The following is a 13,414-nucleotide window of genomic DNA, read 5'->3' as shown; positions in this document are numbered from 1 at the left end:
GTTTTAGTTTGTTTTGTTCTTTAGACATATGTCAAAGGTTGCAACTCGCCCTCCCACCTCCACTATAATGCAAAACCTACTATGTTAGCAACGCTTTCAGGCTGGCATAGCAAAGAATTCCAGAAAATGAGGATTTAGGGCTGCCACTCTCTCCACCACTTTACCAAACACTTAGAAACTCCAGCAGGAGAGGGCCTCTCTCCCATGGGGCTGTGTGTGTCGGGGGGAGGGGACCTCTTCTCCTCAGCCCTTGGGCTGGAAGCGCAGATCAGCCCTGGGGGATCCCTGTCGGGGCTGCCATGAGCTGGGCACCCTTGTTTTCCTACCTCAGACGTTTGTAGTTGCTGCGAGCCCCTACCTGGTCTACACCAGGCTGGGCCTTACGTGGCAGCACTGGGCACGGGGCCTCTGGCTTTCTTTCCCAGGACACTGCCAGGCTGTCATGGGCTGATCCTGGCCTAGGCTGTCCCCAGGCAAGGACGTATGCACCCCCAACAAGTGACCACCTACTGTACAGACACCCGCCAGTGAGGGGGCCTCTCACCTCCTGCCCTCCTAGACGCACCTGCTTGTTCCCAGCGGATGTCACCTGGAACGGGGTCCAGGCACGGAGGCTGTTGTACAAGGGCTTCTGAGGCCACCTCAGTTGGGGGGAAGCTCACCGTTTTCCCCGCCTGGACTGACCTGGGCGCCAGCCAGGCCGCTCCAGCCCTCAGCCCCCAGCTGTGTCTCCTGCACAGGGTCCCGTGCAGGATTGTGAGGCGGGGGTGGCGAGGAAGAGCCCTGAGTGGGTGCTGGAGAAGAAGGGCACCCCGGGCGTCAGGGCAAGGAAGCCAGACCTGCCCCTCAGCACACTGGCAGCAGCTCAAGCCCTGCCCTAGGCAGCGAGCTGCCTCCAGTGGGACAGCTCGGGGACCCAAAGCCTATGAGCTGTGCCACCCAGCCCGGGCCCTCGCCTCTGGAAAGTGTTCGACATCCAAGTGCCTCCTTCATCCGCTGACAAAATGGTGTTTTACAAAAGTTCTAAAAGATTCTAAAGTCCTAAAAGTATTTTCTTCGCTAACCAAAGCTCTGAGAGCATCTTATTTTGTTCTGAAAGCAAGAAACCACTCTCTGTGGAAAAGATAACAAAAGAACAGCTGCGGGAGGAGCAGACTTGGACTCTACGCTCTCCCCTCCGCATCAGCGTCAGCGTAACGAAACATACATCAGTTGCTCGTCTGTTGTGTTCTGAGTGTGAATTATCCCCTCACTCCGATGCCTAAGTATTCATATATTCACTCCTTATGCAAAGCATTTATGCCTGGTTTTAAATAATTTAATATAGTTGGGCTCCTCGGTGCATTAATTTGAATAATTGCCACTTCAGACTTAACCTCAGTGTGACTCCACACAGAAGTGGTACCTAAAGGACGCCAGTGTTAGAAGGAATTGAACGTGTGTGTGTAGAATTGAGAGACATATATGTTTATATAGGTATAGTTTATACAAAGGTATATACATATATATATTTATATATTCACCTGTATATACAAGGAATAATATACTATGGTAGGTTTTTTTTCTTTTAGGAAATTAAAATCTTCTGGTTATGGGCAATTTCCAAAACCTGGGGTTTACTTTTCCCATTTACCTCCAACCGAGACCCCAAAGTTCAACCCTTATTTCCCAAACGTGGAAACAGCTACAAAAACAAACTGACATGAGAATGTCCAGGACAAAGGTGTCCAAGTCCCAAACCAGGTTTTAGAATGGCTGCCCTGCCAAGGTGCTTTTTTCAGCTTTACTGACCTTCACTTTGTCTTCAGTCACACCCATGCACCTTGTAAGCTCCTGTCTGAGGGGAGAAAATTGGAAGTGTTCAGCATTGGGGGTTGCGGAAGAAACTGAATATAGGATGCTATTTCATTCTTTAAAAAAATTTCTTTTCTGGAAAACGTCAGTCACTTATTTTAAGAACCAATTTCTGCAGTACGAAAACTCACACATTTTCAGGTTATACAGTGAAAATAAGTTGACAAAGCATTTAAGGAAAGCCAAGTCTCATTAGTAAAGGAGGCACAGTTCCCAAAAACACATGAAATTCTAATCCAGTTTCTTTTAGTGTTACCAACTTCAAAAATGAATAAAAATCTCTGACAAAATATCTTTACTAACTTTCAGTCATTGCTCTTGCCCATTTTATGATTAAATTAGACCTTAAAATAGCTCGCTTGCTGGACCAATCTATCAGTGATGAACAGGTTGGAGTACGTCCTAGTAGATATGAAAGGACGGCACAAAATGCTGTTCATTCGCTGGTTGAGCTTATTTTAAAAAAAAATTTTATCACCAACTCCCCAGTGCCGACCTAGTACACTATTCTGTAATCTGTAGCTTGAGGCTTGCTTTAGAGACAGTTTTCTCACAAGACCAAAATTTAAGGGAATGCAGAAAAATCACTAGTCAAGATAAATAATTTTCAAAACCACTACTTTAAAATACAAATATCAATGTAAATATAATCCATGAATAACTGATGATCAAAATTTCAGATAAAAGTAGATTCCAACTCTGCATTTGCTCCACCACGTCTTGGGCGACTCATTATTTATGTTAACCGGCGGCCCACAAAGCTCCCCAACGTGACTTATTCAAACACCGCACGGAAATATCGACCTCGATTCCCACCAGGCAGAGCCCCCGCCCCCGTCCTAGGCCCCGAGTGCGTCGGAAGGGCCGGGCCACCGCCAGGCCTTGGGGCTTTCAGATCCGGAGCCGAGGAGAGGGACTCGCGAGAGCGCCGCCTGCCCCCCGCGCGGCAGCCCGCGCCACCCGAGACGCCTGCTTACCGCATGCGTGCGCTGGGGTACTGAGTGTGCTGGAAAACGCGCTCCAGGTCCTGCACCTGCACGTGCGTGAACCTGGCGCGGGGGCCCCGCCGCTGCCCGTCTGCGGCCTCGGGACCCTCGACGGCGGCCCGCGGGGGCTGCTCCTCGACGCCCTGCTCTCCGCCTTCACCACCGTCCGCGGGGCTGGCGGCTCCGACGCTGACCTCGCAGCCTTCCTTTCCTTCTCCTTCGTCTCCCGCCTCTTTCCCATCCGCGGCTGCTCCCTGCTCCGGTTCGGACTGAACCTTCTGCTCCTCTCCCCCTTCTCCGGGAGGCGACATCTCCGCGGGCTTCACCTCTGCAAGGGAGGAAACCCAAAGAGAAAGATCAGGCCGTCGAGTGAGCCCGGCTCTGGGGAGGGCCTGCGTCCGAGGGGGGTCCTGCCGTTCGCCTCGCCCTGGGAAAGTACCTTTCCTGGAATCCGTTAAAGCGAGTGCCCCACCCGCCACTGACCTTTCGCTTCTTCCCGCTCCTCTTCGACCCCCAGCTTGAAGAAGCGGGCAATGGCTGCAAACGTGACGTCATAGGCATCGTGGCTGCTCTGCGGCTGACGCTCCATGTCCCGACTGCTGTCGAGGAGGCTGTGAGCTTCAGCAGAGGCTGCTCCGGATCTCCTGAGACCCCCGGCTCACGACTCAAGGCTAGAGCGGTGGCCCACGATCTGGCACGTTAAGGCTCCTCTGGCGGCTGGTCCGGTTTCAGAGATTCTGGTATGACGCCCGCTGTGGGTTTACCACAGCCTGCTGGGGGTTGGGTTAGCTGATGTGCGCATGCGGCAGGGCGTCGGCCATCTAGGGGCCGTCTAAGGGGGCGCGGGCAGGGTGCGGAGGATGTCGCGCGCCGCCCAGGCGCTGGCAGGGAGCATGCGTGAGAGCAGAACTCCAGGTCCCAGGTTGCAACCTAGCTGACTAAGTACTCCGCACTTGGTCGGGCGCCTTCCCAGACCAAGGGGCTGTGCCCGTTTTGTGGAGGGTAAGAGAGAGACCTCACCCAAGCTCCATAGACCTTGGAGAAGCGTTTGGGGACTATCTCTTGACCGAGCCCTCCATATCCGGCAGCCAGTACCAAGAAGGGAACAGTAATCAAAGTAATACGGTCGCCCCTCGGTATCTGCGGGGGATTGGTTCCAGGACCCGCCGCGGATACCAAAATCGGCGGATGCTCAAGTCCCAGAGTCGGCCCTCCGCATCTGCTGATGCGAAACCCATGGCTATGGAGGGCCGCCTGTATATTTATTGAAATTTTTTTTAAAAAACACCAAAAACCTGTGTTTAAGTGGACCTGCAAGTTCAAAAGCCGTGTATTTGAAGGGTCGACCGTATTATTAGCTAGGAGTTTGCTTGCTCTGAATTTTTGCAATGAGGCTAAAGTTAGAGTCCACCATACTCCCCGGGTCTCCGGGAACAGGAGCTTGTTATGAGTATGCGGGGTGCTCAGATACACTACAGGGGTACAAACCAACCTAGCACACCCCTTAAGAAAGTCCATGGCCTGTAGATTTTTAGTAATGAATCCACATGAGATTGCAGAAGTTGAAACCTGCACAGTGCTTAGAGCATCTGAGAATGCATAAAGTGCAAGGGCTCCTCTTTGTCCTGGTTTTGACTATGGATAATGCAACTTCTGCGATGCGTCTGGCTATAGACCTTCTTCAAAAGCCTACTTGTTCCCTGTGCTGGGCGAGTGCTGTGGACCTGGTCGAATTCCTCCCTTTCCTGCTGCTGCCTCCTCCCCTTTTCCTCTAAACCTCCCTTTTCTAGAAATATCTTCCTGAGCTCTTGCTGTGGAATAAATAAAATTTATTTATTGTCAAATACAGAGAGCCAGACCAGATTGAGGGCCCTGAGATTCTTCCTACAAGGAGTGTTTTGTGGATGCTTCAGGATGTGTTAATATTCTAAATATTAAGACTAGCTTCTAAAAATGGACCCTATGCTTGACAATGTTTGTGAAGTATCTTAATTTTACCTGCACGACCACCATTCTCATTAACCCTATTTTATATCAGAAATTAAACTACGTTCATGGGCCCCAATTGTATCATGGACCCTAGTCACCTCATGTACTATGCCTAATAGATAACTACCCCCTGCCTCATGCTCCCAGAGAATGGGTAAGAAAACAGCTAAAATGTTTGGTTGGAGACTTCCCTGGTGGCACAGTGGTTGAGAATCTGCCTGCCAATGCAGGGGACATGGGTTCGATCCCTAGTCTGGGAAGATCCCACATGCTGTGGAGCAACTAAGCCCGTGAGCCACAACTACTGAGTCAACGTGCCACAACTACTGAAGCCCATGTGCCTAGAGCCCGTGCTCCGCAACAAGAGAAGCCACCACAATGAGAAGCCCACGCACCACAACAAAGAGTAGACCCCACTCACCACAACTAGAGAAAGGCCGCGTGCAGCAACGAAGACCCAACGCAGCCAAAATATAAATTAAAAAAAAATGTTTGGTTGGCCAATTCACTCTCAAAAAGATGGTAAGAGATTACAATCTGACGGCCTCTGTCTTTGACCAAGATATTACCTTCTCAGGATAGCACTTCCTGGAGCCAAACTACTGACATCAGAAACCTTGCTTTCTCCCCACTTGCTACCTGGCTAACCTGAGTTACATATTCTCCCTTAGCCTTAGTTTCCTTATCTCCAAAATCGAGATAACAACAGTACCTAATTCTTGGGGTTGTTGTGAGGATTAATGGAGATAATTTTTAAAATCTTTATAAGTGACCATACCATGTTGCCTCCCATTTCCTTCCATCTTTTTAGTAATTATTTTTCATGAGGGCCCAGGAGAGAAGATAAAGATGGTTATCATCTGAGTGTTGGCAATGAAGAGAGGATATTTTCTTGTGAAAATAATGTCCCTGCCATGTCTTCTTGTACCTATATGTGCTTCAAGCAATAAACCTATGTTGGCTGCTGCATGTAAAGGAGAGCAATGTGGGAAGGCCTGTGAAAGCCAACCTGGCCATTGTGCTGGAGGTTCTCACAATCTGGGGAGGCAAACTGGCCCACCTAGGAGTAGGAGGACCCACAGTATGGAAGCAGACCTCCAAGCCCCACACCTTACTTACTCTGTGACCCTGGGCAAGGTAGCTGACCTCTTAGAGCTTCGGGTACCACATCTGTAGGATGGGGATCATGATGGTACCTGCTGTACCGTGTTGTGAAATTTACATGAAGGAATACAAATAAGGCCCATGGTGAGGGCTCAGATAACTTTAGCTGATGCTAGAGTTAAGGGGTCGGGACTGACTGCGGTCATTCTGCACAGGGGCCTGCACTGTGACTGAGGATGCTGGACACGGAGTGTCGCCCCTGCCCCTGAGTGGATATGAGAGTCTGTGGAGTGGCACAGAGCTGTGCTTGCTCAGGCTGGTGACACCATGTGGGTACTCACTGTGCACCAGGGCCTGGCTAATCGATCTTATAGCCGTCCCCTGAGGAGGGGGCCATCACTCTCTTTAGTTCCTAAGGGAAGAAATGGAGGCTCGGAGAGGTCCAGTGACTTCCCTAAGGTTACATAGGTCAGTGGAAGAGGGCCAGGATTCAAACCGTTGAAGAGACTTTGTTCTTAGCAGCCCGTGGTAGAAGCAGATTTGGCTTTTTTTGCAGGGTGGTGGGGTTTCCCTTACACCTCACAGAGTGAGTCAAATTTTGGTAAATGCTAAGCAGGCCGTGCATGGAACTTCAGTTCAGGGAGGTAGTATGAGCAGCCCCAGGAGTGATCAAGTGTAAAGCTTGGCTTAGGGAACACCAACCCAAACAGGGTGGCCAGGAGAATGAATGCATATGAGGTGCTGACCTTGAGAGGGAGCTGGAGGGGGAGCCTGGAGACAACTCTGTACTGGGTGGGAACTAAAGTTTAAAAGTTAGGTTGGGGTCCAATTTATGGAAGGAGTAAGAATGTCTGCATTTGGGATCATGGAAAACTGTAAGAGTTTTGTGCCGGGGGAGTGCCTTAATGAAAGCAGTGTTTTAGGATGTGTTTATAGGAAGGGAATCTCTAGGCTGGCTCTTGGTTCAGTTCATTGCAGTTACTGGGCCTGCGGAACAAGGTACAGATCCGGAGGGCTTACTTGGAGGCCACAGCTGGCTGTCAGCGGGATTGGGAGTCCCCTTGAATTTGAATGTAAAGTTCCGTGTGTATGGTGGCATTAGAATAGTGTGTGCACTTTTCATCAGAAAAAGTGGGACACAATGCCCCTAACCACCCCCTCCCACCCAAAATAATAAGAAGAATAAATAATAACTAATGATAATAATCGGAAAGACCAAGGAATTGAGTAACGGAAGCAGTCTCTGGAGTTGCAGCATATGCATCTGGTTTTAGGGCACTTCTACTTTCCTGCTCATAGCAAGAGCTTTGGCCCTGAATTCTCACTACACGACACTGACAAGCCTTACTGTCCCTGAGCCTTAGTTTCCCGAACTATAAACAACTATTACTCTTACTACTACTATTTGCTAAAATAAAGATAATCATCTCACGGAATTCTTATGAAGTCAGAATGAAGTATGGAAAGATACTCTATTAACTTTAATTGTGTATAAACATAAGGGGTGATTTATGTAATGGTTTATTTTTATTGAAGTATAGTTGAATTATAATGCTTTGTTGATTACTGCTGTACAGCAGAGTGACTCAGTTATACATATATATATATATATATATATATATACACATTCTTTTTCATATTCTTTTCCATTATGGTTTATCATAGGATATTGAATATAGTTCCCTGTGCTATACAGTAGGACCTTGTTGTTTATCCATTTTATATATACTAGCTTGCATCTGCTAATCGCAAACTCCCAATCCATCCCTGTCCCACCCCACCTTCCCCCTTGGCAACCACCGGTCTTTTTTTTTTTTTAATGTTTAATTTTATTTATTTTTGGCTGAGTTGGGTTTTCGTTGCTGCGCACGGGCTTTCTCCAGTTGCCGCGAGCGGGGGCTACTCTTCGTTGTGGTGCACGGGCTTCTCACTGCGGTGGATTTTCTTGTTGCGGAGCATGGGCTCTAGGCATGCGGGCTTCAGTAGTTGTGGCACGCGGGCTCTAGAGCGCAGGCTCGGTAGTTGTGGTGCACGGGCTTAGTTGCTCCAGGGCATGTGGGATCTTCCTGGACCAGGGGTCAAACCCGTGTCCCCTGCATTGGCAGGCAGATTCTCAACCACTGTGCCACCAGGGAAGTCCCACCAGTCTATTGTGTATGTCCCTGATTCTGTTTCTGTTTGATAGATAAGTTCATTTGTGTCATATTTTAGATTCCACATATGAGTGATATCATATGGTATTTGTCTCTCTGACTTACTTCACTTAGGATGATAATCTCTAGTTGCATTGTAATTGTTACTTGTGATAGGGGTTTTACTCATTTCTTTTGAAAAACACGTTTTATCATGAAAATATTCAAATATACACAACAATGGGAAGAGTACTGGAAGGGACTCCCATAAAAACCATCACCCAGCTTCAGCATTTATCACGATCTTACCAAACTGTTTCATCTATCTTCTTTCCTTGCTCCCTCCCTCCCTGCTTCCCTCCCTCCCTTCTTCCCTCCCTTCCTTCTTTCTGTCCTTCTCTCTTCCTCCCCTCCCCACTCACTCTCCTCTTCTTGCTGTGCTGATTTAAAAGAAACTCAAGGCAACTTGTGTTTTCATCCCTGTATCTTTATGTGTCTCTGCACTTTCTAAAAAATACAGTCTTTTTTCCTACATAACCAGAGTGCCATCCAGGCGCCTGAATGGTAATAATAATCCCTTGGCGCCATCACCCAGTCGCTTGTATTCTGAATTCCCTGATTGCCTCAAAAATGACTTCTTACAGTTGGTTTCTTTAGGATATAAGTTTTTCTGTGTCTACGCTGATAAAATAAAAGGAAAACTTGAGGGGGTGGGCATTTGCATATCTAATCCCAGCCTTAGAAAGCGGAGCAGGAAATTAAAGACAGCCCTGGATATATACTACTGCTGGTGGTTGTATGTGGCAATAAAAGTGATTCAGTGTTTGCATTCACTGCCCTATCTCAGGACAGCATGGACCCTTTGGGTTTGTTCCAAATCATTTGCAGACTAAATCCCAGTCCAGACACTGGGACAGTGCATCCCTTTGCTGTAACCAGGCATTAAGGGTAAAATTGCATGATTTTCCTTTAAATTCTGCCAGAGATATTAGGCCATTATGAGCAGCAAGCTTGTAGAACCACCGCTGTTCGTGGCTCCATGTGGTGAAGCATGAACCAGGCGTCTCGCTAAGGATGTCTTTACCTTAGGCAGCCTGGGCTCAAGCCTCAAGGGCTGCTCCCTGCAGCCACATTCTCTGCGGGCATCCTTCAGAGGGAAACCTTACGTGACATTCTTGAGCCTTGCTAGGACTGGGAAAAGCTATTTGCTTTTTTAGTTATTTCTTTTTATTTTTTTGGCTGCATTGGGTCTTCGTTGCTTCGTGCGGGCTTTGTCTAGTTGTGGCGAGCAGGGGCTACCTTTTGTTGCAGTGCGCGGGCTTCTCATTGCAGTGGCTTCTCTTGTTGCGGAGGATGGGCTGTAGGCGCTCAGGCATCAGTAGTTGTGGCACGCGGGCTCAGTACTTGTGGCTCGCCGGCTCTAGAGCGCAGGCTCAGTCGTTGTGGCGCAGGGGCTTATTTTCTCCGCGGCATGTGGGATCTTCCTGGACCAGGGCTTGAACCCGTGACCCCTGCACTGGCAGGCAGATTCTTAACCACCGTGCCACCAGGGAAGCCCAAGCTATTTGCTTTTAGTCTACTCGATGGTAAAAGAAATGCAATGTGCTGATTCCTGTCAACACTCAGATTTTTCAAGTTCTAGCTCAATCCCCATCTCTTGGAGGAAGCCACAGTACTCTCATCTTCTGAGCTCTTACTGCTCTTGAAATGGGACCAATTCATTGGATCCCTATCACACATTGCTTGCATTGCGAGTCAGTCTTAAATGTGTGGAAGCATGAATGGTGTATGTATGTGTGTGTGTGTGTCCATGGGCGAATGTAATATGTATGTATACGTATGTGTATTTTGTGACTTCTCAGTTACGGTGTAATCTGGCACTTGACACACTTCTTAGCATTCCGCATGCAGTACCCCAGAGCAGTGCTGTGTACGTAGCAGGCATTCAGTAAGGACTTGTTGATTGGTTGAAAGTGAATATAGAAGAAGGGTGGATGGCCTTGACTAAGGCCAGTGAGCCTGGGGACTTTTACTAGCTGAGCTTGTCCAGTGTTGGCTCCATTCTCTTATTTTCCTCCCAGCCCATCTGGCAGTCCTGAGCGACAGACTCTGAGGTAGCAAAGATCTTCCCAGAAAGGCTCTAGCACTTAGCTGGTGGCCTTGCATGGGGGTGGAGAAACAGATCAGCAACGTGCTCTCCTCTGTGTCTGAAGCACTGTGTGTGGAGCTGCCCTGGAAGTCTGAATTGCAAAGGCTCTTCTCTCCTGTTTCTCTCTCCTTCTTCGTAGTTATCATCCTTTTCCTCCCTATCATTAGTGTGTGTATGTGTCTGTGTGTGTGTATAATTTTTTAATTCATTGTCCATGTACTATAAATGAGGGCCAAAGAAAGACATAAGCAAGTCATGGAGAGAAAGAAAATACATGAGTTAAAGTCACATATATTCTGGAACAAGACAAATGCCACAGGTGAGTAACAAAGCAATAATATGGGAGTTCAAAGAAGGTAGATGTTACTTTCAATACAAATCTGGAAGCATACTTGAAGAAGTGGACTGAAAGATGACTCAGGTGTGCGTGGGAGTTCTTCTTTGCCTTCCCCAAAGAAACACTCAAGAACAAAAGTAACAGATTATCATTGTAATTTACATGGAGATGATGAAGAAAGCAAAACTAAAACAAATTAAACTGAACTATAACCTTGTCTAACATGCAAGGGTGATAATGAAAACTACCTTTTCAGTTTCTTATCCTATAATTTCTTTTACAAGTACTATATTCCACATACTGTAGATAGTGTGCAGAGTCCTGCTCTTTGTGTAATTTGAATTCATGCTAGATTATCTTGGCACTCAAAGGTTTAATTTCTAGGACACCAAAACTTCACAGACAGTAACTATACCCACCACTTAGCTCAATAGCTGATGGCGTGCAGGGGCAAAGCCTTTGTAGCCTGGTTTCCCAGGCCCTGGGCAGCAATTACATAAATGTTGATGCAAATGAATATGAAGAAGGCATACAGACAATGAACTTAAAATGTTTGTACACCTTTTAAGGACCTATTCTTTTTTTTTTTTGCCTTGTACACTTTTTTTTAACGTTTTTATTGGAGTATAATTGCTTTACAATGGTGTGTTAGTTTCTGCTTTATGACGAAGCGAATCAGTTATACATATACATATATCCCCATATCTCCTCCCTCTCGCATCTCCCTCCCTCCCACCCTCCCTACCCCACCCCTCCAGGCAGTCACAAAGCACCGAGCTGATCTCCCTGTGCTATGCGGCTGCTTCGCACTAGCTATCTATTTTACATTTGGTAGTGTGTATATGTCCATGCCACTCTCTCACTTTGTCCCAGCTTACCCTTTCCCCTCCCCATATCCTCAAGTCCATTCTCTAGTAGGTCTGTGTCTTTAGTCCCGTAAGAACCTATGCTTGAGGAATTGACTTCATATGTGCTTGAGTAGATGGATAGAGATCCATAATCAAATATATGTATATAGGTATAGTTTACACAAAGGTGTATACATATATATACAAACAGATATACATATGTGTGTGTATATATATACATATATGTGTGTGTGTATATATATATACATATATCTATATATATCTTTGTTTAGACTCTACCTATATATATATTACTTACTGTAACCAAAGATGGGTTTTTCAAAATGGGGACCGTTCCCCTCAGTATGATTTTAAAAGGCACCCACTTTTTCCTATGCTCAACTTCCCCCATAACTAAGGTGACACCTGCCCAATGAGTAGGGATTAGTGGCAGCTGGAGCTGACGGTCAGTTGTCAGGACGCAGACCTCCCAGGCACAGTAATAACAGCAGGGACAGAGTGCAGTTGGTCAGCTCCACCTGCGTGTAAGAGTGGGGGAAATAATAGAAAAGGTGGGAGGGGAGAGACAAAGCCATATGCCAATCCAGAGCCTGGCACATAGTCGGTGCTCGCTCTTGGGGGGGAGGGCGGCTGAAGGGAGCGCCTTCAGCTACATATCCTAAGATACTTTAGCAAGAAGGAAATCGCTTCTCCTGATGCACTTCCAAATCTTCAAGGCACCGAGAGCTCCCTGCTGCGATTTTTCATGTCTGACATGAAATGCTCAATATACTAATCAATCCCTTCTTCTCTCTGCTTGAAGGTTTGGTTTAGGAGTGGAAGGGCCAAGTGTCGGAGACATCAGAGGGCAGTAATGCTCAGAAACGTGCCCCACGTGCCCCCGGTCCTCCCTGCTGTCGTCAGCGTGAGTCGACCCTGCAGTGGCATTCTGCTTCAGGAGCTGGATTGGGTCCACGTTTTTCTGGAGCAAGTGCCGCTGGAGCTGCCTCTGCTGCCCGTGCCGCCCATGCCACCCAACCTGCCCGTGCCACCCATGCCGCCCATGCCGCCCGTCCCACCCATGCCCCCCATGCCACCCAACCTGCCCGTGCCGCCTGAGCCACCCGTGCCACCCATGCCGCCCGTGCCACCTAACCTGCCCGTGCCACCCGTGCCACCTGAGCCACCTGTGCCACCCTTGCCACCCTTTCCTCCTATGCTGTTGCCGCCTCCGCCCTGTCATCTTCCACACGTGCTTCACTGTAGGTGCCCTCATTTGGCATGGCGTCGTTCCTTTCCATTGGAGATCCTTCAGCTGCCCCGACTTTCTATTGAATTGTGTCTGTGACGGTTTTTTCCAAAGGGCCTTTGAGCCAGTTTCAAATTCTGCATACCTCACCACCAAGAGCAGTTCCCCAAATGCCTGCAAAGTATATTAAATAGAAGTAGAGACCTTGACCCACTGTTTTAGGGCATGTTTTGTATTTTCAATAAAGTTGTGAGTTCTCTGCAAATTTGTTCTCTGTGTCACATGGGGTTAGTAAATTTGATGGAAATGGCTAAGCCAACTCCATTCAGACCGAATGCCCAGGAGGCCTCCTTTCATGCAGTAACAGCCCTGAGTCACCATCATAGGCCATGCACATCTCAGAAGTTTGCCAGGTGCCCGTGAGGGGTTTACACAGACCCACCTGTTCTCTTCCACCCTCTCCCTCAGCACCCATGCTCCCCGCACGCTGCCCCATCGGGACCACCTAGATGTGCAAGACGGGTGGTGTGAGTCTCGAATGGGAGAACAGTGTGTTTCAAAGCAGGCCTGAGGCCCATTCATGGTGACCAGCTCAGGTACAAGGAGGACCTCAAGGGACACTTCTGCAGTGACTACTCATAGGGCTTTATGGAGGAGAGGGAGCGGGGCACCGTCGGCTTCTCTCCCAGTTCTGTTCACCGCCTTCCCTGTTGTGGAGGGCACCTGGGGACAGAAACCACGCTAGCGGAGGGGGAGGGGCCTACCT

At 48.2% G+C, this 13,414-nt stretch overlaps 2 protein-coding genes and 1 non-coding gene across 3 annotated transcripts in view; 2 read left to right on the top strand and 1 right to left on the bottom strand.

Moving 5' to 3' along the window:
* Nucleotides 1–3,429, bottom strand: part of LOC137217574 (homeobox protein ESX1-like) — a 36,980-nt gene extending 33,551 nt beyond the window's left edge. The window contains exons 1-3 of the mRNA XM_067724596.1: nucleotides 3,324–3,429; nucleotides 2,832–3,168; nucleotides 1,792–1,837 (exon numbers count right to left, since the gene is read on the bottom strand). Coding sequence (XP_067580697.1) covers nucleotides 1,792–1,837; nucleotides 2,832–3,168; nucleotides 3,324–3,429 — 489 coding nt within the window. The remainder of the gene's footprint in view (nucleotides 1–1,791; nucleotides 1,838–2,831; nucleotides 3,169–3,323) is intronic.
* LOC137217573 (homeobox protein ESX1-like) overlaps nucleotides 1–12,747 on the top strand; it is a 33,685-nt gene extending 20,938 nt beyond the window's left edge. The window contains exon 4 of the mRNA XM_067724595.1: nucleotides 12,223–12,747. Within this exon, the coding sequence (XP_067580696.1) occupies nucleotides 12,223–12,747 (525 nt within the window). The remainder of the gene's footprint in view (nucleotides 1–12,222) is intronic.
* Nucleotides 193–337, top strand: LOC137217691 (small Cajal body-specific RNA 20). The gene has a single exon (XR_010940193.1). It is a non-coding gene; the product is annotated as a small Cajal body-specific RNA 20 (non-coding RNA).
* Nucleotides 12,748–13,414: the final 667 nt, after the last annotated feature.

The sequence above is a fragment of the Pseudorca crassidens genome, chromosome X (genome assembly GCF_039906515.1).
Source record: "Pseudorca crassidens isolate mPseCra1 chromosome X, mPseCra1.hap1, whole genome shotgun sequence".
NCBI lineage: Eukaryota > Metazoa > Chordata > Mammalia > Artiodactyla > Delphinidae > Pseudorca > Pseudorca crassidens.
This window is presented reverse-complemented; position numbering and strand designations above follow the sequence as displayed.